General features: G+C 40.3%; 1 protein-coding gene across 10 annotated transcripts in view; it reads left to right on the forward strand.

Annotated features, from left to right (window-relative positions):
* The first annotated feature begins 905 nt into the window (after positions 1-905).
* The window catches only part of LOC130907988 (ERC protein 2-like), a 244,298-nt gene continuing 217,302 nt past the window's right edge, over positions 906-27,901 (forward strand). For 6 of the 10 annotated variants that reach the window (XM_057823565.1, XM_057823611.1, XM_057823580.1 and 3 more), the window contains exons 1-5: positions 906-1,020; positions 4,485-5,599; positions 8,069-8,785; positions 23,915-24,070; positions 25,212-25,379. In XM_057823565.1, coding sequence (XP_057679548.1) covers positions 4,751-5,599; positions 8,069-8,785; positions 23,915-24,070; positions 25,212-25,379 — 1,890 coding nt within the window. In that variant the 5' untranslated portion in view covers positions 906-1,020; positions 4,485-4,750. Of the gene's footprint in view, positions 1,021-3,506; positions 3,561-4,484; positions 5,600-8,068; positions 8,786-23,914; positions 24,071-25,211; positions 25,380-27,901 lie in introns of those variants that run through there. The other 4 variants (XM_057823594.1, XM_057823573.1, XM_057823618.1 and 1 more) reach the window with 4 other exon arrangements.

Below are 27,901 nucleotides of genomic sequence, written 5' to 3' on the forward strand. Positions count from 1 at the left end.
ATTATTGTAGCATCAGTTATGCATTTCATCCCGTTTGATCCCTGTTGGGAAGTACTTTTTATCTTTTGTTCATTCAGTAATAATTTTTTTTTTTGTCACATTAACATTGTGTTGGGAAATATCCAGTTAAGATATGATTGCCTCTGTACTTGCTTTTATTTGTATCTGCCAGCACCTGCTTTTCCCCAGTAATCATTTTTGTTTTGTTAAATGTACACCTTATGCCTAATATATACATAACACAATAAAACAGAATTGTTGTGGAACTCAAAATGTTGACTGGACAGTTATGGACTATGCACATTAAATCATTAGTAACATCAAATATTACACAATACACCAAAGTATATCAGTAGCCATGTCCTTAAGTCTTTCTGATAGTTTCCCCCTGACATTTTAACTGCAATAATATAATGAAAACTTGAAATTATGGTTTTTAGTTTTGGTGTGCCACCCCAAGATTTTAAGTGGCCCCATCTGGCCACCTCTATGAAAAATTTCTGGAGGCGCCACTGTCCGTGGGTGGGCACTGCTCACCCTGCCCCCCCCCCCCCCTCCCCGGTAACGCCCCTGATTTGTAATATATAATTGCCTCTGTCGCAGCATCCCCATTTTATTCAGGTGAGATTAAGCGGAGTATAACCCGAACTGGTCAGCCTATTAAAATGTACTTGTTGAGCTGGAACCTTTGTGTGTGATAAATATGCAGAAAAACAGAAATCAAGAACAGACAAATACATAAAGCACTGTATGTGTGCACGGAAAGTTAACAGTAGGTCAAGAGTTATGACTATATGTGATTATGATGATAAGAAACGCTTCAATTAATATATGCGGCTGGGGCAGCAGTCCTGTCGCGCACGCGCCAACAGTTGGGCGCGCGCGCCCACGCGGAGTACGAGTGATGGCCACAGAGGTCACTCACTCACTAGAGTGCTGGTCGGATGATTCTGTGATGGAGGAGTCCAGTGTGAGGAGGTTCAAGTACATACGGAGGGGCCACTTGTTCACGGAAGACAGGTGCGTGAGGTCAGGGTATTCCTTGTTTTTTTGCGCTTTTAACATGACTATTACACTTGATATCTACGGGGTTTGAGATTATTTATTATGTAAGGCATCGGACTCGTGTAGCATGTAGCCATGCGCATATGAGCAAAAAACTAATCCCCTCATGCAGTTGTAGTAGAGTTGTGCAGCGGTGTCGTTTGTATCCAGACGAGCGCCCTTCTACGCTCGCACTCATTTAAACAGTTGATAGCTAGTTTTATTGTTTTACCCAGGTGTCCAGGCGTCTATTTGTGACGTCATTCGGTGAAGCAACGAGTTTTGCTTCTGACAACAGCTGGTCATCACGACATTTGGGAACCAGAGGCAAGTAAAATACTTGCAGTTTGCCGATCATTACTACTTCGTTGTTGTAATTAATTTTGCGTGTTTGTTTAGATTGGTTTTAGTTGTTTTGACATAGCTGCATTGTGTATTGTAGCAATGTGCATCTAGTGTCGTTGTCCCCATCCTAACTCTAAACATGGCACTGTCAACAAAAAATGTCATATTTTGGATGGGGGTGTTCATTTCCCATAAAGCACCCAAAATATAATTGTTATTGTGTGCAACAATGATGGATGAAGGATTGACATCTGTATTATGAGTGACAAGCAGGTTTAACCAATCACTTGGTAGAAAGTGATGCAGTGACTACCAACGTCCAATCCTCTTGGATTAGAGGAGGGATTATGGTTTGGATTTGTTGATGATTTATACTAGCTATCCCAATATCTGGCCCCTCAAAGAGTTTTTTTGTTAAAATTCTCCAAGGGTGGCACAGAATGACCACTTGTTTTTATTGTAGTCTGTCAGAGATGGTGATAGTGTCTTCTTCAGTCTACTGGCAGTGACTCCATAGGTTGTCTTCTTCAGTCTACTGGCGGTGACTCAGTAGGTTGCTGAGCAGTCTGTTGTGAGCGGCGGAGACTTCTACAGGTTGGGCAATGATTGTCTATACCAAGGGGTGGGTGATCGCCCACTGCACACCGATGTCATCAAGCACGCCACTCAGTAGCAGCATGGTCTTACTCGTTGTTGAAGAACTGTAGGATGTCATTGCAGGGGGAGCGCCAGGTGTTTCTGTCAGAGTCTCCAGTCTAGACGACCAGTATGTTGAGGTGCTTCAGGATGGCTTTAATATGGTTTGTGTACCACTTCTTCTGACTTGCAACAGCGCGACTGCCACTGGCGAACTGGCCGTACAGGACTCGTATCAGAAGACGGCCTTCAGTCATGTCAGCCATGACATGGCCCAACCAGCGCAGCAGTTGGCAGAAGAGCAGACATTCCAGGGAAGGGATGTTAGCTCGACAGTGCATCTCCGCGAGAGGTACTTTGTCATACCAACGAAAACTGAGGATCTGCTGGAGATATCTGACATGAAATAGAGGAAGAGGCGGGGTTGAGGTGACCTTGGATCTTAGCTGACAGTTATCTGCACAATGTTAGGTTGCTGCCCATGTAGGTGAAATTCCCAGTGTTCTTCAGAGAAGTTCCATTGATGGTAAAAATTGGGGAGGACTTCTGTCTTATTGGTAATAACCAGTAGACAGACTCACTTGTAAACCCAGCATTAGATGTTAAGACTGTTTTGCAGCCCATCCGGGGTGTGGCTGGGGAAGGCCGCATCGTCTGCATAGTGGAGGCCGAAGATCAGTTCCGCAGAGATTGTACTCTTGTCTTGGGACCAAGCTTGAAAATTGAGGAAACTTGCATCAAAGCGGTCCTGGAGGGCAATACCATTAGATGGTTGGAGGTTAGTTCTCAATAGAAGGTTGACAGCAACCAGGAAAGAGTTGAAGATTACCGGAGCTAGAAAGCAGCCCTGTTTAACGCTGACCTCCACAGTGAAGCTGCCAGATTCAGCACCAGCCATGGCAACCTGAGCTGTACATCCCAATGTGGAACTGTTGAGGGAAGCCAGTAAGGTGGGGGGGCAGTCGAATTTTTGTTGGGCATTCCACAGGAAGGGTTCATCTAGTGTGTCGAAGGCCTTTGTAAGGTCAACGAACACAAAGAAGAGATCATGGTGTTGCTCACGGCAGTTCTCCTGCTGCAGACGGGCGACAAATAATATGTCGGTGGTACTGCATTGATGCCGAAGGCTGCACTGCTGCTCTGGTGTGCAAGGTCCACAACTTGCTCTAGGAAGCGAGTGGGGATGATCTGGCTAGCACTTTACCAACCATGGCCAGAAGAGAGGTGCTAAAACTGTTCATGCAGTCAGCAAGGTCACACGGAATGAAAAGTTTAAATGTGGAGTTCACGTCTTGTACGAATGCTTTTTTTTCTCTCATATTCCAAAACAAGTTTTCAGTTACATTCAGGACTCTATTTTGCCAATATGTGTGAATGTTAATGCTTGTTTGTCTATACCTGCTCTGCAATTGACTGGTTTTGGGTGTACAACACCTCTCACACAGTCAACTGGGTGAGGCTCCGGCTCATCCGCAACCCAAGTGAGGAGAAGCAGTGGGATAATCAATAGATGGATGATTCTCCAATGATTCACTGTATGTTTACCTCTAAAATTCCAAACTTTATTGATCACCTAACTAAATTTCACAAAAGGTGTGAATCAAGAAATTATATCTCATCTGGGGATAATGTAGCGAGGCTCTTGGAGGTGTTCGATTAAAGCTCCCGGTGGTCATCAGTTAAAAAAAATACTATACATAGACGGTTCTTTGAGGAATATTGTATAGTTTGGTAAATATCTGGTGTTATAATAAATGGGTCTAGTATTTGCTTATATTATCCCCCGGTTAATTTTCATGTACACAGCCGTATTGGGAGTGGATGTGACATCAAGTCATTGATGTGCTTCCCTTGCAACCGGTTGCTATTACATTGCAAAAACACACCTCCTTAAAACTAGTTAAATTTACTTGTTTTCGGTGGAAATCTACTAGAAATAAGTGAAATTATCTGCCAATGCTTCAAGTAAATTTTACTCATATTTCTTGAAACGAGTAATAGCTATCTGTAATTGAGCTTAACATATGTATTTTAAGCAAAAAATTAGTACATTAAATCTTTAAAAAAAAAAATCTTGTCAGAAATGTTCTTAAAGAATAGATATTGTTCAAAACATTATTTGAAAGCAATTTGTTCTTGATTTAGGTAAAAAAAATTACCAACCTTTAGATATATCTGTTGAATAAAAACAAATAGTAATATTTACTTTAAGTGGAATAATCTGATGCATTATTCTGTGAACTATTCTTTAACACTCAAAGCAAGATGGAGAAAATTATTTAACTTGGTTTGAGAAAAATAATCTAAGACATTATAAATCTGCAGTGTAAGTGATATACTAGATCATATTTTTTGTCATATTTAATTTTTTTCTATCCCACAAAAAAGTAATTTTCGATAAACTGAGATTCAGCATTAATATATTGCTTCTCTTTTGATTGATTCTTCTTTGTTGTCAGGGATCCATGATGTCCGCCCCTGTACCTGAAACCAAGTCATGTTTGATTAGTGAATTTGGGAGTCCTGCTGCCAACAGCAACCTCTTTATGTTATTAGGACTAAATACTGCAAATCTCAGTCTCAAGCCCTATCAAATCCGCAATGGCCAGGTGGAAACGAAGAGGCCAGGAATTGGTCATTTAAATCCTCTTATCCACATTGCCTCCACAAAGGGATACATAAATCATTGACCTTAAGAGTATCATCTCAAATGCCAAATTGAAAAATGCCTATAAATGTTAGAGCCAAGCCGGCGCAGAGCAAACTGTCTGCTGTCTCAAAGAGCAGCACGCACGCAGATGGCAATGCATCTCATTCACGCTTTTCAAGGTCTGCAAAACAGGGCAAAAGTAAACAGGTCAAGACCAGTTCAACCCCAGGCTGCCGCTCAGGACTCGAACCTGGCTCAGTGTCTTCACCTGTTTCAAAAGTATCTGGAGGTCAAGGATCAAAGTCAGGGCTCTGTCCGAAGAAATCTGGTATAATAACGACTAAACAGACCTATGGTTCAGCCACAGCTCCGGGGGGTAAAACGTTGTCAATGGAAAACATTCAATCTTTAAATGCAGCTTATGGCACTTCAGGCACATACTCATGTGAGCGAGATGCTTTGGAACCCTCTGGCAGTTACCCCAAAGCCACCATGACTCTTGGAAGGAACACCATCCGCTCTTCGTACAGTGGCCGGGGTACGGGTATGGCCAGCAGCCCAAATATAAACTCCACTGACCTGAATCACCTGTCCAACCAATATGGCAAAGACCAAAAATTTGGACCTGGAGGGACTTCCAGTCAACAGCACCAGTCTGGGAGACATTCAGATGCACTAGATTTCACTGGCCACGAAGAATCTCTTGCATCTGATCTCCAGGCTCAGCTGAGAGCGCTTCTGAGGGAAAACGACAGCCTAAGAAGAGAATTGGATGAAGGAAAGGATGGAAGGACAGGTCACAGTTTTAACAACGTTAATTCCTGGAGTTCAGATAGCAAGAGAGACAAATCCATAAGGCGAGAGGAGGGAGCTCGAGCCTCTGCCCTTAAGGATTATCACAGGGCAGACCAAGACACTATTCAGGTAAGTCATAGTCACTTTATATATGAGAATGTAAAAATTCTTTGAAAGAATTATTTCAATAACACTAACTGAATCACAAGTGTTCACATCCACTGAAATGTCATTGCACCATGCACCAAATGAGTCAACAGTGCAATCAAGAGTGAGTCATTATTCACACAAGTGAATTTGTGTTATTTTTATTTATCTGTATCATGTGGACGTCACACCTCTTCTTATGCCTCCTGTGTACCCATCTTTAATACTGCATAGAAACACTATTCTCTAGTTCTCTTGTAAATATGGTTTTCAATGCTCAGGTTTTGAGTTTCCATGGGAACTCTTGTCCTGAAGGCAGCCTTGTAATATTGCTGGGTAAAAACACCATTATAGTATGTATCTGTCCTTAAAAAAAGAAAAAAAAAGAAAAATTCTGGCAGCTTTCACGATTACTCCACCAGAGTTCCTAAATAAAACCATTTTTTCTGATGCATTTCCCTTCAGTTGTCAAAAATTCAACTAATACCGGCTAAAAATATAACCTTTTTTCATGTTAAGATTATTGTAGTTGCTTTTAATTATCGATTTCAAGTAAATGATACAAGACTGCTTAAGAGCCAGTTTCTCCTCCTTTATACGTAGCAACGTTATATAGTTACTGGCCACAAATTGTGATCTTATACCAATGTAACCAAGGCATCGCCTTTGCATTTGCACCTATTTGCCCTTGTAACTGAAGCCCTGGGCGTCCTGTAGGGGATGCATGTACGCGTCTGACGGCCAACAGACAGATCTGATCTGTGACAGATGCTATGTAACTCCGGGGTGACACAGCGAGACAGACCAGCATTCACTTAAATTAAGATCTTAAATCTTCAGTTAGCCGGGTTTTCCCAGAAAGGTCTCGGTAAATGTGTCATAATATACTGTATATATTTAAAATAAAAACATTTTGTTCTTATAATTTATTTTGACACATTGCAGAAAAATAAGAATAAATACCAAAGCGCTAAAAGCAATGCCATTTCTTCAAGTGAAATGGATCCCTTTCATAGTTCAGTTGAGGATGATTCACTTTGGGTTTACTTTATCCTGTGAGTTACCTTTCAAAGACCTTGACATTAGAACTGGTTCATTTGCATCAGGAGTGTCACTTTCACCCCCAGCTGTGCCACACAGAATTCCACATAACCATCTGCTAATGTGTCTTCATTTTGTAGGAAGTGGATTTGTGTTATGAATTGTCAACCCACTGTCTTTGTATTCACTTTTAGCATCTTGCAGTATGCTGTAAGGGAAGGTGGAATGTCACCCCCGCCTCCCTTCATCTTAGCAGTGTCCTTGGTGCCACCTACCTTTTGGATACCAGAGCAGAATAGTATTCAAAGGAGTGTTACAGTTCATTATTTTGACAAGCTTTAAAGATATCTAGTTAATTATTTGACTTCTAAAATGTGGCACTTTCTTACCCTACGTTGGCTTTCATCATGAGTTCTCTCAAATAACAGATTCCTAAAAATATGCCAGGTCAAGAATTGTCATTGGTTGTGAATGCCTAGTGAATATTCCAGCAATATTTTAAATAGGTACGTGTAGATGTACGTGCGTGTGTATGCAAATATATATTACTCACACTCATTTTTAAAGATTTTTTATTTTAAGTTCAGTAATATGAGGGGCATTCAAAAACCAATGCACTCAAGTGCATTGTTCGTACAGGATTTTACCAATCTTGTTTATATTTGGCACAAACATGATAGGACACACCTTTTTGCGATTGTTATATGTGTTTTTCTTATTTTCAGATTTTTATAGCTTAAACTAACTAATCAGCATAAGTTTTGTTGTCAGAATTGGCAGAGGTGGATGGGCGACCACTACGGGGCTTATCGGCTATGCTGGCTTTACCCACCTCTTCATGGTCTTCAGTACTGTTTTTGAATCGCTGTACCAATCTTTTTTACAGTACTATAGTCACTCTATAGTATCATCCTTGTAGACATTTTCCAGCCGGTTGTGAATCCTCAGAGGGGTTTCGCCCTCTGCAAAAAGGAATTCGATTACAGCTCTTTGTGTCTGACGAGCTTCAAGAGGGGCAGCCATTTTGGAAGCTAGTTTAAGCTTTAAAAATCTGAAAATAAGAAAAACACATATAACAATCGCAAAAAGTTGTGTCTTCTCATGTTTGTACGAAATATAAACAAGATTGGTAAAATCCTGTACGAGCAATGCACTTGAGTGCAATATATTTTTGAATGCCCCTCGTAATTTATTGAGTTACATCTTTAGTTCCATTCCTATTCATCCTTTAACGCGTTTGCCTTCTTGTATGTACTTTGTACATCTCAAATACTCTTACTGTGCTGTAATTATAACTCAAGGTGTTTTGAAGTGTAATGTCGCCCACATGAGGACAAAACGTACGCAGTTAAACACTACAACACAGAAGAAACCCAGTGTATTTTGCTTACTGTTTTCATTTTCTGCAAGGCCCCATTAACTGTGCAGGAGCTCCAGGAGGAACTAAGGGCTCACAGGGAGATGAACAGCCGCCTTCAGCAATCCCATCAACCTGGGACACCTAGTTCCTGTCGTGACATCCATATTGGCCAGGACCACAGAGGAGGGCTCAGTCCTAGCCACTTTCTCCGAGAAAGACCTAGCAATTTCCACAGTCCTGGACCCAGGCAAAGCCCAAAAGTAAGCCCATCCAATACGTACAATCCAAGGCATCAGGAAGCTGATGTCATCATTCACAGCTCTGGATATGGTGGTACCAGCCCAACAGCAACACAGCGACTCAGCCCAGTAAACACTCTTCATCCTGGGCCAAAGCACAGCCCAAATCAGGCAGTAGTCCCCAGCCCTGTACGACGCTGCAGTCCTTGCCAGGTGCCGGGGTGTGATGGCTTCTCTTCACCACCGCTGCAGCCATCACATGAGAATTTCATCCACCTGCAGTCAGAGCACGAACGGCAGGCCAAGGAACTGTTCCATTTGAGGAAAACCTTGGAAGAAATGGAGATAAGAATTGACTCTCAAAAACAGACGCTGGGTGCCAGAGATGAGAGCATTCAGAGGCTCATGGAGATGCTTCAGGGCCAAGGTCAATTTCACGGACAGTGGGTTCATGGGCAGAGGACAGGCATTTTAGCCATGGCTGCACAAGAGGCTGAAGCACAATTGGAAAGCATGCACATAAGAGAGGTAAGTTTTACTTTAAATTACCATGCTTTAAATATGTATTTTAAAAATATTGAGTACTGCATGTCTTACTGGTTCTCCCCGTGCCTGCGTGGGTTTTCTCCGGGTACTCCAGATTCCTCCCACTTCCCAAAAACATGCATGGTAGGCTGATTGAACTCTCTAAATTGTCCTTTCGATCAATCAATCGATCGATCAATCAATCAATCTTATTAATCCCTTGGGAGGGTTCCCTCAGGGAAATTAGTTATGGTAGTATGGTATGGTTGTTCGTCTCCTTGTGCCCTGCGATTGGCTGGCAACCGATTCCCGGTGTACCCGGCCTACCTCCCATACTTATCTGGGATTGGCTGCAGCAACCCCGTGGCCCTCGTGAGGTTAAGCGGCTCGGAAATTGAAAGAATGTCTTACTGGCTTATGGTACCGTATTGATGGAGTCGTATTAATTTATAAAAGGATTGGGGCCAGTTACATTTAAAACAGCTTTTAACCAAGGAACCACGAAGATATTTTTTCCACCATTAATGTAACAATCTCCACAATTCAACTGAAAAAAATATTGAAACATTAAAAAAACAACAACAACAGGATGAATGCTGACCAAAACAAATCTAATCAAGTAAAAGTGTTGTTACGTTGATGAAATTTTACTTAAGTAAAAGTAAAAGTTCTGGTGTAAAAATATACTCAAAGTAAAGGTAAATACCAAAAATAGCTCATTTAAAATTTACTCATAAGTATAGCTCCCGGTGCACAGAGGGGCCTTGGCTGGCAGCCGGGGGGGGGGGGCTTGGTTGAACGTTCCCTCGCCCAATCCATCTCAGTCCCCTGACCTGAATATTATTGAAAACCTGCGGTGTGATTTAAAGTGGGCTGTATGCTCAGTAACCATCAAACTTTACTGGAGATGAAGAATGGTTCAGAACATCTTCAACCTGAATCCAGACCGACATTGGAAGCGATAGAAAACATTTAGATGCTGTTTTTTTTTTTTTTTTGCGAAAAGAGGACGTCCTAAATATTTATGTAATTTTTCAGTTTTGTGTACCTGGATTATTTTGTTTAAATTAGTATTGTACACTTTCCTATAGACACCAATCATGTGACGTCACAACTCCGCCCCCCTGACTGGTGCCGCCATATTGTCCGTCAGCTCGTGTTTACATATTACCGCCACATACATTCCTCCCATTACTGCGTGTTTTTCTGCTTGTCTAAGGAATCACCGCGAACGAACCCAAAAACCTTCCTGACAATCGTTATCATTGATTAATCAAAATGGTGAAGGCATGTGTGGCGGTTGCAGTAACAGAGAAGATAAACGGTCATTTTAGTAGTTGCTGTGTGCCCATTGTTAAAAGGGCAAATCTCGAAAGCAGCACGGTTTGTTTATCTCGGTCCATGATGCGTTTGTGTTGACAGCCGTTAGACAGTGGCGAAAACATCAATATGATGCCAACTCGATCGCAGACATCACCAGACGGAGACTATGAAGCTCGTTGCCACGGTCGCGCAGCAAGAGGGTGAGTGCAACAACAGGTGTTGTGCCGAAAAATAGCCGCCCTGCGTGAAATGCCCCCCCTGACGGGAGCGCCCACACGGAAACGACTTTCTTTTACCGTGAATATGTATTATTTTACTCTGCTTGAACTAATAAATGTCATACCTGTGTGATTCTCATTGGGATATGGTCGTGAAAACCTGTAGACTAATACATTTCTGTTCAAAGATGGTTATGTGGCCCAGTCCACGATTTGTTACTAAAATATAGTACTAATATTTTGTGTAATTTAATTATTTAAAACTGATCTTACAGTCGTAAATCCATTACTGTAATGCGTCCATGACAACATTTGATGTTTTCACGTCAATAAAACGTTATAAATAAGCGCTCCCATCATGGGGGACATTTCACGCAGGGCAGCTATTTTTCGGCACACACCGGCCCGTTGTCCATCAAGTTTCATTTTACAATCGTGAAAACGGTGACGCTCAGCTGACCAAAAGTCGGTTTATATTCGGGCCGGTGCTGATTTTTGGGTACCCAACTCCTCATCGTGACATAAACTGGAGTACGATTGAACATTTTGTGGTCTCAGGACAAGCTCTGACGCACGGGATGGGACCGGATGGGAGGAAACATCGGTTTGGGCATCAAATACGGATCTGGGGACTCGATCGACCGAAGCTTTTCCAAATAACGGCTTTTATGCAACTCATCCAATGAGTTTACAGCGTCTGAAAGCACCGGGGCTTCCATAATTTGCAAGTGAATCCACCTTTAGAAACCACGATCATTGACAATACGGACACACAATGACGGACAATATGGCGGCACAATACATCGATCACGTGATTGTGTGACGTTGGTGATTGGGGTCTATAAATCAGGGGTCGGGAACCTATGGCTCGCGAGCCAGATATGGCTCTTTTAACGGCTGCATCTGGCTCGCAGACAAATCTTGAGTTATTAAAAAAAAAAAAAAAGTTTTTTATGTAATGGGAAGGGCGCTACGACCTCGGGGGAAACCTGGCGGGCGTAAGAGCCACAGGGGAAGCGTTAAAAAGAGCAACCAGTCAGGGGCGCTCACATGTTTTCCATTGGCAAACCCAGTGATCAGGCGACATTCAGGACACTACAGACACTACAGGTGCGGCAGTGAAGAACGTCTGAAGTCTGATGATGTGTGTGGCAGTCGGTTGAAATAATGACTATGGATCTGTAGCATGGTGCAGACAGGGATTAAATGCTTCAGTCTGTTGCTGCACATTTAATTTTGCTTTATTTTCATTTTTCTTGTACAGCTGAAACAAGAAAAAAAACAACGTCCGTCTCGCGTTGCTGCACACACACGGCTCATTTCTTATTCGCTCTGAAATGTGGATTCTTACATAATTATATTAATAAACAAATACAAGTTTTTATGACAAAACATTTAACTTCTGCATTTTAGACACTACTAGCATTCACTCGTCGTCCGCTTGCCATTACGAAAACATCTGCAGTCACACATAAACATACTGTAATAGCCCAGAATGGGGAAATAGGAAGGAGAGATGATTATGACTTTCCCACTTTATTTTGGCAACCATAGAAATAAACAAAATAACAGCGGCATCCGCAACATGCTAACTTTGCTCTCACGGCGTACGCTTTCTCCTCCTTGCTTCCCGCTACGTCACTACTCTGCCGTCTGATGGCCTCTTCAAGGGCCCACAAATAGTTACGGACATTACAATACTTAACGATTAACATATTTCTGAACTATATTAACACACAGCACACATCACAATCATCATAAAATAAAGCAATACGCTAATATACACAGTCAAATTATACTCTTTTTCTCACCTCAAACAAGAAAATAGTTTACAACGTCCGTCTCCCATTGCTCTAAAATGCGAACATTTATTGCCCATGCACGCCACGTAGCGAATGCCCCCCCCCCGGTTAAAAACCGTAAGTACAACAGTATCTGTGGACACAAAATATTAAAATAACTATTTTAATATTATTTAATAATTGTTATTTAATATCATTTATAAAAGTTATTAAAAAGAATTCAGGGACTTATTGTACTTTAAAAGTGTTGAAATTACATAAAATGCACATATTACTTGTATTTTTAGTTTTAAACATACTGTATAGCTCTCACAGAATTACATTTAAAAATATGTGGTGTTCATGGCTCTCTCAGCCAAAAAGCTTCCCGACCCCTGCTATAAATGTTTTTTTTTTCTTCCACTTCTCAAATACGACTGTTTGTGTGCTATTTCTCTGACATGTTTGACTGAAATTGATGATCCATACAACCAGTGTTTTTTTTTTAAAGGAAATCTTGAAAATTATCAAGGTTGCAAAAGATATTTCATACCACTACTGAATGTGTGAGTCACATTGTCTCCTTTAAAATGCTGCATCTATTGATTTAGAAATCGAAATGCAGTGTTGCACAGGTATGTATTTATGAAGTAATCCATGCAGGCCAGGTGGATTGGCGGCATGCCGCTTTGGCCTTCTGGCTCCTGCTTTGGATATTTTTAACTCTTAAATCTTCTTAGCTCTTTCATTTCACTACCTGTATGTGTGTCTGTGTGCGTGCATCTACTTTGTTTGTACCATGCTTCTTTTGTCTGCATGTTGTGCCTCTCCCTCTGCATCAGCTGTACCAACTGAATGTGTGCGTGAGTGAACATTGGCGCACATCTGGAGCCTGTTGGTTTAGCATTTCTACCAAGGCCACACCCACTCTGGACTTGGGAAAGAAGTATTCACCCATGGTGGGTGTCTCTGGTGGCTGCTGATCTTTTAATGCAATGTTTCCTGTGCATGTGTGTGTAATAGGTGAGTACTTGTTCGCACACACACAATATAGTATTCTATTTTTAACTGTTTGGCATCTTGACACGTGCGCTTTTAAGAGCTGAACGAATGGCTTGTGCAGTTTTTATCAGTCAGGAGAAATGTGCACACATATTTTCTTTTTCAAAGATAAATTCAGGTAGTTTGCGTGAATGTGTACGACTGTCCAAGTGGTATGCTTGCTAAGCATATTTTTGTTAAGTGTCTCTGAAATTTAGTTGTTTTGGTTGATTTTAATTGTATGCATTGCCATAGCTCATTGAGCACATGTTTTAGCACATTTTAAAATACATGACGTGACAGCCAGTCTTAAAATAGTCTTAAGTTTTTCTTTAAATAGTAATAAATATTTCATATTTATAATCATATTTCCAAAAGTATAATAGCACTGTAATCACAAACTACTCAACAAGGTTAAGATAAATATTAGTGAAAGATGTTATATTTTTTTAATTGAAATGTATTCTTAATTAATTACTTTTACCAAAGTATTGATTTTCAAAACTTTTAGGCGTAGCATAAGGGTGTAAAATAAATTAGGATCTCTGACACTATAGTTAGAATTTTCATCAGTTTGTGGTGAAGAAAGAATTCACAATGTCAAATGTCTGGGTTAACCGCTAATTAAAAGATATCTTTGCACGCGTTTAACTGTGAGGTAACCTTTTTCTTGTCAAGGCCTCCTGCCTATGTTGACTTGTCAGAGTGGTAATTTGGCCTCACACTTGGACTTTGAAGGTTCTTACCGTAGTGCTGCAAAACTCAAGCATATTTTGATTAGCTCCAGAGGAAGTCGGCACAACCGCCTTCCATTACCATGCCCATTATGCTCTTTTGAAATGACCCTGCTCATCTAACTTCAGCTGAGATGCTAAATACTAAACATATGTAGACCTTCTCTTGCTCTTCACCATCACTGCAGTCTTTCTTGCCAGTTTGTTGCTGTCATTGTTGGAACAAAGATCAATTCTTACCTTAGTGAATTTGCACTAGCCCCAGTTTTCTTGTTTTGGGTTCTTGATGGACAGGCACTGATAATTTTAGTGGACTTATTTTAAAATACAGTAATTGTACTAGTTAAAGGTTCACGGGAATTGGTCATCAGTATTATAATTCAGTACCATTTAGTACTTTACAGGTTTGGAGCTCTTCACCAGATGTGAAGTTACTTGAACCATCAGTCTGTGTTTATGTCTGGATGGTATGCTCATGAGGAGTTTGTGTGGATAGAGTACACACCATCATTCACCTGCTGGTGCCTACTCTCAGGGGATGGTGTGTGAAATGGTGCACTTTTGCTCCTACTTTGTGTTCACATTCATCAGCTGTCAGACTGAAATCCATAAACTCAAACATAGGTTGTATTTATTTTGTTTGTGAAATTGAGGAGCTAAATAATAATGGACTGGTCGACCTGATCATAAATGTGTGTATATATACATATATATATATATATATATATGTGTGTGTGTGTGCTTAGTAATCCTTCAATGAGCAAAATGTATATTATAAAACGATCTCACAGAGCACCACGTAGTAAGAATCACAAAAAGTGATTGCCCAATTGTGACGTAAATGTTGTGTGTCTATTGCAATACCCGCAAAAGCCACAAAGGGACAGTGTTCTATTAGATTTACTAGAACTTTGCAGTAACTACACAATTACAATAAATCCTACGACAATTCTGTTGTGTGTACTCTATCTTCAGTGTGTTTTCTCTCTGTGTCCGTCTGTCTTTCTCTCTCTCTGTCTCGCTCTCTCACACACGTAATTAACTCTCCCCAGTCACAGTAGACGCAATAAAAACAACACCATTGCTCTTTTCCAGAGTAGCCCTGACCTGTTGCCAACGGTTTGCACAAACGCACATACATTTGTACTTGAAGCTCGATTCTGTAATGATTTGAATTGCTTTCTTAAAAAAACATGAAGTTTAAACAGTTTTAGTTTACAATGCATGGATTATTGCATCAAACAGTTATTAAAACTCCCATGACAACTTTTTTAAAGTTTACCTGGAGAGTGCATGTATTATTATTATTTTTTTTTTTATTTAAATTTTTAAATTGTCCTATCAAACCTAAGCATGATCAATTCGGATTATACAGTGAGGAGCAGAAGTATTTGCAACCCTTGTGATTTTGCAAGTTCACCCCCTTAGAAAATAGGTAGAGGTCTGAAATTTCTATCATATATGCATTTCCACTTATAGACCCAGATAGCAGACTGTTTTTGAAAAGATGTTGGATCAACATTCCGCTGTCGATCTTATATCATTGAGTCAGCGTCGCTTTTGCACCCTCAGTTAATGTTGTTTCAACGTTGAAATCCTTACAAAACCTAGATGTCATTTCGATTATTAATAACATTGGAACAATACTGAATCAATATTATGTTTTCGACCAAAACGCCCGCTCATCCATAATTCAATGGCTTTTCAATCATATTTCCTGGTCAATCATAAATCAACTATTTGTCAACATTAGTTCATCAAGTATAAAACAATAGCCACCTTTACATGCTGACTTTTATTCATACCGATTCAAATCATTCCGAATGGAAATTTCAGATCAGCTGTTTACATGTCACTTCATCTATTCCGATCCAGCGTTTCCATGTGACTGCCTTTATTCCGAAAGGACGTTTGACAACTGCCGTCTGACATGCGCAGATTAATCAAAACAAAGCGTCACGTTGCAAAACATGGAGATCGATCGTCGGAGTGCTGCTGTTTTAACTTTAACCCACTTGTTGTGTTTGTGGGGTCGTATCCGCTTCTGCTGTTTTGCTCTTTTGCCTTGTAGTAGCCGGTTTTCCACCGGTTTCTAATCTGGTCAACGCTCCGGTCTATTCCGGCTTCGTGTAACCTCTCGTGAACTTTTTTAAATAGTTCACTGTTCCTCATTTTACGCCCGTCTAAGCGAGCAATTATATTCAATTCTTTTAAAGTTTGAATTAAATACAATCTTTCCGCCGGACTCCAATTAGGTGCGCTGTGCTTGGAAGCCATGTTGCAAGTGACGTTACTTACGTCACCAAGTGACGTCACCACGTCAGTACGGAGCATGTGCAGAAAGAACGCAACCAGACACCATTCCGCTTCCCTGTTTACATGATATAATTTTACTTCTAATCGGTTTGGGAAAAGGAATATTCCACCCTTGTGAATCGGAATGAAATTCCATTCGGTTTGGGCCTGTTCATTCCGAATGAGGTGTTTATGTGGAACACATTTATTCGGTTTGAACAAATATTCCGATTGTAATTGGAGTATTTGGCTCCATGTAAACGTGGCAAATGTTAACCCAACCATCACCTGACATACCATAGAACAGCGTTGTTTCAACGTCACTTGACGTCGAAAATTTTGATTTCAACCATACTGATGATTTTGATGGAAACTCAACGTTTATTTAACGTCGGTCTGCTATCTGGGGGAGACATAATCTTTAAAAAAAAAAAAAAAAAAAAAAAGTCCTCTCAGACCTAACCATGATCAATTTGGATAATACAGTGAGGAGCAGAAGTATTGGCAACCCTTGTGATTTTGCAAGTTCACCCACTTAGAAAATAGGTAGAGGTGTGAAATTTCAATCATATATGCATTTCCACTTATAGAGACATAATCTAAAAAAAAATCAGAACTCACATTGTATGATTTTTCAATATTTTTTTTGTAATTTACTGGGGTTCATAAGTATTTGTACCCCTGAGAAAACCGGTGCTGATATTTAGTGCTGAAGCCACTATTTGCAATTACAGAGGTCAGACGCTTTCTGCAGTTCTTCACCAGGTTTTCACATAAGGAAACAGGGATTTTGGCCTATTCCGCCACACAAAACTTCTCAAGATCTGTCACGTTTCGGGTTATTGAGAAACACAAAGTTTCAGCTCCATCTAAAGATTTTCTATTAGATTGAGGTCTGGAGACTGGCTATGCCACTCCAGAACCTTGATATCCTTTTTACACAGCCACTCCTTGGTCAGCTTAGCTGTGTGCTTCGGATCATGGTCATGTTGGAAGATCCAGCCACAACTCATCTTCAAGTCTCTGGCTGAGGGAAGGAGGTTGTGGCTCGAAATCTTGACAATACATTTTACCATTCATCCTCTGCTTTATACAGTCACGGTACAGTCGTCCTATCGACGTGGCCAAAAAGCAGCCCCAAAGCATGAGGTTGCCACCCCCATACTTCACAGTGGGGATGGTGTTCTCATCCTTCTTTATCCTCCACACACGACGAGTAAAGTCTGCACCAAAATTCTACTTTGGTCTCATCTGACCACATGACTTTCTCCCATGACCCCTATGCAGCTTTCAGATGCTCCCTAGCAAACTTCAGACGGGCCTTCACATGTACTGGCTTCAACAGGGGAACCTTCTGAGAAATGCATAGTTCTAAACCATTGCATCATAATGTTTTACTGACAGTAGTCTTTGAAACTGTGCATCCAGCTCTCTTCAGGTTATTGACCAGCTCCTGCGGTGTAGTTCTAGGCTGAGCCCTCACTTTTTTCATCATGAGTGATGCTCCATGAGGAGAGATTTTACATGGAGCCCAGACCGAGGTAGATTATCAGTCTTGTTTAGCCTTTTCCATTTTTCTAACAAATGCTGCAATTGATTTATTCTCACCAACCTGTTTTCTAATTGTCCCATAGCCTTTATCAGCTTTGTGGAGCTCAACAATTATTTCTCTGGTGTCTTTCGAATTCTCCCTGGTCTTGCCCACGGTAGCAGTTGGATTGTGACTGACTGTGGGGTGCACAGGTGACAATATTGAGCTCAAATTGGTGGTGGATGGGTGGGTAGTTACACATGGGGTAAAGGTGGACTTTTTTTAAGGTAGACTGACAACTCTTTGAGTGTCATAATTACTGTTGATTCTCAGTCATACAAATTCTTATGAAACCCATTAAATTAAAAATTATGTAAAAAAAAAGTATACATTGTGATTTCTGGATTTTTTTAGATTATCTCTCTGTAAGTGGAAATGCATCTATGATTGAAATTTCAGACCTCTACCTATTTTCTAAGTGGGTGAACTTGCAAAATCACAAGGGGTACAAAATACTTCTGCTCCTCACTGTATATATCGTATCCTATTGTATTGCTAAACTATTATCAAAATAATTTCTAAAATACCGGTATTTGCAATGCTTAGAGTATTTGTAAATGACCGTTTTCTGTCACTGGTAAGCAGCACCATATGTTTTCTTTGCCCGTGTACCCTTTTATGTCTTGCAGTCCAGTCAAGTGGAATATTCTTGAACACAATTCAATGTACTAGTTTGAAAAGGTCCCAAAGGTTCCCTTTTGAAGACATTTCCATGTACCATCAAAAAATGAAACATCAGCACTCCCCGAAATCCACCACAACCTGGGGAACCACATTTTTGCTATGCTCTGTTGATATCCCAGAATGTTTTAGCAGGACAAAATTACACCCCTGACAATCTCACAAACAAACCCACTCCTTACACTCTGCTTAAATCTGTATAACTTTTTTTGTCTTTTCAAAACCATCTGGTTTGATAGGTAGTCACATTTCCTCATTTGTGTTTGCCTTTTCTTCTCTCTTTTCTCTCAGTGATGGATAAGGGTTGAAAATTAAGCAGTGACTCTGTATTGGCTATTTGCATCATCTGCGGGTTGTCTATTGCCTTCAGGCTGTAATTGAACTGTTTGACCATATCTGTCTCTCAGAATGCCAGCATTTATTGCTATTGTGTTACCTTTGATCCTATTAATTCCATATGTTAGCTGTTCTGACACGTAAAGCGGATTTGACAATGTTTGACGGCAAGTTTTTGATGAACTCAAATCCTCCAATAGGGGAAACAGCGGCGTTGTCAATGAGAAGTTCACTTGGAAATTGTATAAGGCCACAGTCATTCTTAAATGTGAGTCAACACACAGACACAAGAGTGCACACATGCTTAGTGGGCAATAACAGACCTGCTCTTAGAGGAGTAATCCCTGCTTATCCACAAGTGAATTGACAAGCGGATAAGGCTCAGATCATCTAATTTCATTGAAGAACTTCATAAGATTTTGGCTTTACTCACCCGCCACAGTACTGTACACAGAGGTTTCTATTTACCGCTTGATCAGATCTCATTTGAATTTTTTTCCCAAACAGTAAATGAGTTTGTACTATATACAGTATTTTTGCAAGAAACCTAGTGACTTTGACTCTGAATGACATATCAGTAAGTCCAAGAGAGTTGGAGTCAAAGATCGGATTGTGCATGCTCCCAACCTGTCACAGTTTCAAAGTTCAGTTTTACATTTTGTATGGATTCCTGTGGATTATTTTGTGATATCAGTTTAGATTAAACATCAATCTGATATTCTCAGCCTAGTCACAACTTTTCGCTAACTTTGATGTCAAAGCCAGATTTCTGTTGGTTTGGAAAAATATCCAATCCCAGATACTTGAAGTAATTAAAGTGAAAAACGATATCAATTCATGTTTTGTGTCTGAAATCTGTCAAATGCAATTTTGAACAGTATTGCTTGCAAGAACTACCTTTAGTCTTCTCAGGATTATTAATATCTGTTGCAAAGGTGACAAAGGTTACTCGTGTTGGAAAATGTGTAAAGAGGGTTAAGACTGTAATTTAATGTGCAGTGATAGTCCACACTAATGAACCAGCAGTGCAGTGTTGGATGCAGAAATTCTGTCCTCTTAAAATTTGCTCAGACTTTCCATGATCCTGGTCAAGGAAAGCTGAATTGAAGATGGATTACTTGTGGATGGATTGACACACATTAACCAGTGGAGATTTAGTATCTGAAAATAAATTACTGAGACTTTTCTTATTATACTTCAAGTATGAATATGTGTATGTTTAACCAGAAAGTAAGTTGAGGTATTCAATACTGCAAGTGTTTACTTTGGTGAGCTTCACTAGGAATATCAGGAGTGTGGACCTTTCAAATGGTTTAACTAATTCGCCTTGATCAGTACAACTAGTAGTAATTAATTAAATGGTTGTACTGTGGTAGTTATGAGTAAAAGCCATCATTATTTATTAATAGGAGCAAAAAAGCGCATGCGCGAGCACGCTGTTGCTCCAGCAGTGATAACATTTGAGAATGGGAAAGGTTGAGAACAGACTAAAACAAAAAAGAAGAGTGAGAGTATTGTATTATACAGTATTTTGATTATATGAACATCTTTCAAATTTGGGGATGAACTGAGTTGGTGTGATCAATGTAAAGAGGTAAGACTACTTGCTTGGACATATGTTAGGGGAGACCAAACCAGGAAGTTGCTTAAATAGGAAATGACACTTTTTTCATGGAAAGGCATTTAAGACTTTGACATTAATTACCTGGAGCTATACGCATTCAGGAGCCCTAAAGATGATGAGCCGCCAAGCATATTTCTATCGGGTTCCTCCTCAAGAGCTCCATCGGCGGAATCAGCAAGCAGATCCAGCAAGGTCCAGAGCTCTACAGACTGTAATTGATATGAAGGTAGGACTTTACAGAACATGACAGTTAAAGTAAAGAATTTCCACATGCAGTCCTGTGATAGTTTTAATTCATCCGTGAACTACGATGCTCTTCTGATATAATGTGGAAAGGTTTCTTATTTCAGCAACCCTTAGGCACCCAGCTAATTTAGATATCACCTGTAACAGTACGGTAATTTAATTTATTGATGAGCTTTGCTGTAATATGAGAACAATTGACCACTGTCGTAGGAAAACTAATATTGATCGTCCTAGTTTATAATTCACCCACAGAGCGTAATGCACTTGATGAATTAGTTTTGAATGCCGCATATGATAGCTTTCATTCACATCTCAAGCGTTTAAAGTCATTAGCGTTGCCAAAAAAAAAAAAAAAAAAACATTGCACTCACCTTTCTATATGTAGAGGTGTGCTGAACCGCACACCCAGCTTTTTACACAGTTTTTTTCATTGTCTATCTCATACTTAGGCTTAGATGCTCTTAAAGCATGCCAGATATGCTTGCCTTCTAACTCATTCACTGTTGACAGTGGTAAACATAAATGCCTTTGAAGTCAGTCACCGCCAATTGTTGGAAATTAATTGAACAAATTGTATCCCATATATTATATATAAGACTGGCATCCTAATGATACACATTTTTTAAAACATGACACGATGGTAAAGCAAACACTCTTAAACTTACAGGCTGAGATTTAGCCAGAGCTCCAATGAGTTTCTGAAAGCATCTATTCTATTTGTCTGTAATATGTCTGTAATGTGCACTGGGGATTTTCCCTTTGTTCTTACAGAACACCACCCCTCCTTTCTGTTTTGATCCTGACGTTATATGGCAGGTATGGTGATGAGTGCTTGTTTCTTGATCTTTCTGTTTTCATTTTAAGCTTAAATTGTCAGAGAATTTAGGGCTTAGCGTAACCTCTGTATTTCTGGTTTTGCCTTCTTTATTTGGGTGACTTGTGTGTCTTTCCCTTGAGCCGCTGTGCAGAAATACAGATAACATAAATACGTTATCCAACAAAGAGGATATAGCATTGACAGTTGTGAGTATCAATTATTCAACAAAAAAATGCATTATTAAACAACTAAATGTACATACATGGCAGGAAACACTCAGGTGACTTGAAGTTCCGCTCTGAGACCCACAATTTGGCCAAATTTCAAAATTGTCCGATATGCACGTGTGATACATCATTGGAAAGCTTAAAATCTCCATTTTCTGGGGGAAGAAAATTTTTGAACAGGAGGGCATTTAAAAAAAAAAAAAAAAATGTTTTTTAAACAGCAAAACCCTATCTGGAGGCGAGAGCACGCGAGAGCAGAATTACAGACGCCATGACTTTAGCGAGATATTATCGCGTACTTACCTTGTTTGATCCAAAAACTCCATGTAGCGTGTATCACTGAGTGTCAAGACACAGTTGTGAATGCCCACAGCTGGATTTATTGGAGATTTTATGGGCTAAACATGGCAATATTATAAGGGTCGCAATGCAGAAATCGCAGACATCAAGCAGTGGTCGAGATTTTCTTTTTCATGTATTTACCCCTTTAAATGTTTTTTTTTTTTTTTTCCTATTTTTCTTTGTTTGGATCGATTATTTATCATCTAACATATCGGAGAAAATGCGACTGTGACAAAAAAATACAATGAAGCGATAGTTATGAATTAAATATCCGTGGCTTTTTTACAGACGCCATTTTTTTTCATTGCGACATCATTTGTTTAAAAGTTTAAAATATGCGAATGAATAATTTTTTAAAGTCTTTTCTTAAAACGAAATATTAGACATCAATCAATGATTCTAAGCTAAAAATGACAGACATTTTGAATAAAAAATATAATTATTTTTATGGCTGTGTTAAAAGCTGTTGCGCGACGTCTGTAAACGGGGGTTTTCAGGGTAAAACGGACAAATTAGAAATAGTTCGGGGGCTTAATGTGCCATGAATCTGATTTGGCAGCATATAGACATTATTATCTATTAAACACAACAGTTGTTTTGGCTTAAAATACAGCAGTTTCTTTCAAAGAGGAGTGCAAGAGCAGAAACTGCGTTTTCAGTCCTGTCTGTTTTCCGCCACATGTAAACTGCTAGTGTTGAGTCCCCAAACACACACATTTTTGTTCGCTATCCTTGCTCCTAGTTAGTTATGTAGTAGCAAAGAAATTAGAATGAATAGTTTGTTCACAGAAAACTGGCTAACCAATAGCCAGTTTATGTTAAGTCAACAAGTTTTGTATAAGTATGCTTATTACATTTCGATTTTACTAAAGCAATTCAAAGTGCACGGGGCCAGCGGCTAAAAGTAACATTAAAACGTTTTAATGGTGTTTGTCATTATACTTTTGTGCTAGGCTAACTGGTTCTGCTTTGCAAAAAGACACCGTGCACATTGTCGACTATTTAACTGTTTTGTTATTTTGTTGTGTTTTTATGTTTCTTTTTGTTCTAAATGAAGGGATGTATTATTGTGCAGTAACATTTGTCAATTTGGGAAAATTGAACAATGCAATGCTTAGAGGCGAAGACATTGCAGCAGCTATTTTCTTTTTTTTGTAACTAAATTGTTCGGTATTTTAATAATAAATCCAGCCCTGCATGGTAATATTAGATTACATCAATATCCTACAGCATCTCAACAGTTGAAAAGAAGCTTTTGCCAGAGAGTATAGAGATTTTCATGGTCTCTGTGTCTTTTTGGAGGGAATTTGCAACACCAACTTTTGGACAGGGTTGACGTCAGAGATGGTAATGGAGGTCAGATGCTTCCATGTTACTTCTGGGATGTGCTGATGGTATCATGCAATCTGCTTCCATTTATTCAATTGACATTCTTTTCTCTTCCAAGGTTTAGCATTCAACGTATGTATGAACACATGTAAGCTAAGCAATCGCAGGACTTGTCCACAACCTCAACTATACTTGCTTGCCAGTCTTGATTTATTTAGTCCCTTATTCAAACACAACATAAATTTGGTGTTCGTTTCATGGTATTTTGCATCAAATCTCAAATAAACCTTGTTTGTTGCTTTCTTCATGTGAGAGGTTAGATTTTCACAATGTTTGAGTGGTAACAGTTAGGTCTTTTCTATTAATTCCTTGACATCATGTCCCTCTCTGTTTAAGTTTTCAATCTGTTTGCAGCAAGTAGTTTCACATCAAGATCAATAACATGTTACACCTCCTCCCTCTTGTGTGAGGATGAATGATAAATTGTAAACATTCAAGGCAGAAAATCTCTTATGAAAGTGAAATCTGGCTGCTGTTGATGGTGCAGGACACCAAGATCTCTTCATTGGAGAGGAACATCAGAGACTTAGAAGATGAGGTCCAGATGTTAAAGACCAGCGGTTTGCTACATCCTGATGACAGGCATGATGAGTTCAAACAGGTGGAGGTCTACAAGAGCCATTCGAAATTCATGAAGACCAAGGTAAAATGCCTTAGGATAATAGGATGACACCTGCATGTCGAGAGTGTTGCATGCTAAAACAACAATGTAGTAACTTTCTTAAGACTGTTCATGACTCCACTGCATATCAATATGTCTGGCATAATGACAAATGGCCCATCAGTTGTTAGTTCTGTGCTTGTGCAACCCCCCTGGGTCTTGGTAAAGCTAATGGGCATTGCCTTTGCCCCTTTCTCACTCAAGTTGATGGTGGGGCCTCCGAACGTTTTCGGGGCCTGGAGTGGGATTCGGTGCCTCCTGTCCGGGAGGTGATCGGTCACCTGTTGCCAGTGTGGATGCGTGGCACAATGTTGGGAGTGGAAAAATTGGACCTGGAGGGGGGCAGTTCTATGTGTTTGTGTGTGGGAGGCAGTTATTTGGCAGACGTGTGTGTGTGTGTGTGCGTGTGCGTGCGTGTGTGTGTGTAGTGGTCAGGGTTGTACAGGAGGCCCTCCAATCCTCTTTCTTCTAGTGTCCGTTTGATCACACGGGCCTGGGCCTGGCATGTAGGAGCTTGCCTCTAGCTTCATGCACTCTTCACTTGTCACTGTTATCATTTTACACTTCAGGCACTTACATTTTTATTCAGCATCTTTCGGGGGTACTGGAATGGGAATGTTTGGTTCATGCCAAGCTCCCTCCATTTGTTCAGTAGTGACCGCCTTTCGTTCCTTGGTTTCAGTCTTTTGTCTCCTCTGTCTCAGTGGCCTGCTTGGGCCCCAGTGGTGGCCAGGGCGTTGTGCTCTCGTTCTCCTCTGGTGGGGGTCCACTCTCGCACTGAGCTGTGGGTGCCATGCTGCACTCTGGGCTGGGTGCGAGGCTGAACAATGTGTAGGCTGGCTGTTGATGGTTTGTGTGGGGGTTTGAGGACGGTCGTGTGCTCCTTCACCGAATTTCCGAAGGTTAGTTGGTGGCCACTTGCATAGGCTGAGGGACCACCCCGGGTCTGGGCGTATGGTGCTACATCGGCTTGTCTGATGGCTCTCGCTAATATGCATGAATCTATCATAAGCACAATTTACTTAAGTTGATGACAACTTTTCAGCCGTTTGCATGTGTTGTATGTTAGCTTCACCCTGCTCAAGAATGACTAACCAAATGCTTTTTTGTATATTATTGCCAGATAGAGCAGCTGAAGCAAGAGCTGAACAGGAAGGAGTCTGAGATGCAGGCCCTGCAGACCAAACTGGAAACACTAACCAATCAGAATTCTGACTGCAAGCAACACATTGAGGTGCTTAAGGAGTCCCTCAATGCGAAGGAGCAACGTGCCAATACACTACAGACAGAGGTTAGTTTACATGTAAGCACAGGTGCAAATAAAATGGAAAAACTCCCTAAAGACATATATTCTCACAATTTGACTTTAAAGTTTCTGAATGGCTACAAGAGGCCACCTTTGAAGTTTGTAAACTTAATGGCTTTAATGATTTTATCTGTGCTATGAGCGATGAAGTCCTGTCGTGTGTTTAGTGATGGTGTGTATGTGTATGAAGGGAGCGTTTAACATTTTTCTCCATCACTCTCAAGACTTGGAACTGATACGTTAGATCTCTCTATGTTCCCAAGTTGAGAGTGGCCTGCTAACTTTGTCCACTCATCATTACAGGAAGCAATTTGGGTCAAAATGAGGCGTAATTGTCCATACATGCGAAAGGAATTTTGGCTCTTGTCGTGAATACATCATACTTATGGGGACTGGTTTTAGTGGGTGGTTTAGATTTCAGTGGGTGGTTTTGTGAGAGCATTTATTAACCTCCACCACCCCATCACCACCCGCTGATGGGGGAAAAAAACAGTGACAGTGTAAAATATTTCCATATTCGGCAGATTTTTTTAAATTAATATTGCAACACGACCAAAATCATATAGCTGATTCAAGTCACACTTTGTGGTGTTTGCTAATATTTGATAATTACCGACACAAGTATTTGACGACTCTTAGTCCAGAGTATCACATAGAGGGTTGGGCATCGAACATCAAGCATCGATGGGATCCAGGACTATCACTGCAATGCTCCCGAACTGTTCGAATTTTAAAATTTCGATTCCATGTTTCGATGCCCTGTCCGCTGCTGAACACCACGAAGAAGCAGACACATAAAGTGTGTTTGTGCATTGCAACTTGATTTCAACCATAGACACGGTGCAGCGGCGCTCAAAAGTTCGGCTCAACGTCACAAAGAAAAATATTGGAATAAGTATTTTTAAGTGTTGTTTTTTAATCACCATACCAGTTGTGATCGTTAAGGTTGATGTGTAAACGTTATTAATGATTTCGAGGGTTCATACTGAGGTAGTGATATTAAATTCATGATGGTGGGTGCTTCGACTCCCATGACATGTAATGGATCTGATAGTATCACCAGACGCACACACTGTTAAACAGAAACATGCAAAACACACCCACTCTTAGGGCTGATTGCTTGGCTCTCATCTCTATCCGGTCTCAGGAGGTCTCTCCTGCTATTGAAGTAGCTTTTTCCCTGCTTGAGAAAGTCTTGGGTTTCTACATCTAAGTGGGCAAACCTCAGGATGAGTAAAGCTATTTAGGGCATTTCAGGCCAAGCAAGTATTGCCCTGCATTCATCTGTTACCTGTCGATCATTAAAGTTTTGAGCAGAGCCATTCTCACAGGACCTCCCTCTAAGCTTCATTTGATCATTTTATCGTCTTCATTCACCTCTGCTTTTTCACATTTCCTTTTTGTTCCATTCAATACTCCAAGGCTATCAGATCCACACCAGCGCACTGTGTATGCGTTAGTGACTTTGCCAGTTGTGGTTCATTTGACTGACAGTAATTGGCAGACAATGTCTCATGGGAGCAATACTTAAAGAGGCAATCCGAGAAGCAGCACTGTCTCTATAACCAGCGAATGTATTTGTCAGTCAATGTTGAGGACAGCTTCCACATGACCCTGTTTAAATTAATCTGCAGATAGGTGTAATTGTAGAAAATATTACTAGTCTGTCTTGGAAATATAAGCATAATACAGGTGTGTGTGTGTGTGTGTGTATTCTTTCTGTAGGGATTATGGCTATGCATGATTGAAACTATACTCCTCCAGATCAGGTGACCTAGAAGAAATCATTTTACATATTTAAACGACACGGGAAAGGTGGCAGTGAAAAAAATTGTTTTCACATGTTAAAATGAGGATCATAATGTAAAAACAAATTCCTTCCCTGTGACACCTGTAAGGAAAGAGTCCTTGATGATTTCACATACTGAATGACTGATACCTTTTGCACCTATCCCGAGTACTTGCAAACTTCTCAATTTGTTGGATCATTTGTCACAGAACAGTGTAATATACAGTCATTCAGAGTTCCTGTTATATATTGTTCACAGGAAACATTGCAGCCCATAAGTTGATAGAACTACTACTTGGCTTGACTTAAAAACCTGCATGCAGCGCAATGATTTGAACACAACCAGGATTCGTGCTGGTGTGCCTGACTATTACTCCTCCGGTGACGCATTGACTGGCATTTACCGTGAAGTTATGTTGTTTAGACAGATTCTACCTCTTCGAACCGAAATATGGTTTACAAATCGGCATGATTCATTAGCCCAGTCAAACGAAAGCCAATGCAGCCTAATGAAACGATCATTGAGGGGAGCAATCACTCTGATGAAACACCGGCAACGGATCGTGTGGGAAACACCGAATGGTTTGTTTTGCATTTCTTTTCTTGAAGCTGATACACCGTGACCGCAAAATAAAGTAATGTTCAGAATAATTATCATTTATTGTGCTAACATAGGTTTTCGCTCTGCCAACAGACACAAATATGAATGGGATTAGAG

The sequence above is a fragment of the Corythoichthys intestinalis genome, chromosome 2 (genome assembly GCF_030265065.1).
Source record: "Corythoichthys intestinalis isolate RoL2023-P3 chromosome 2, ASM3026506v1, whole genome shotgun sequence".
In the NCBI taxonomy this organism is placed as follows: domain Eukaryota; kingdom Metazoa; phylum Chordata; class Actinopteri; order Syngnathiformes; family Syngnathidae; genus Corythoichthys; species Corythoichthys intestinalis.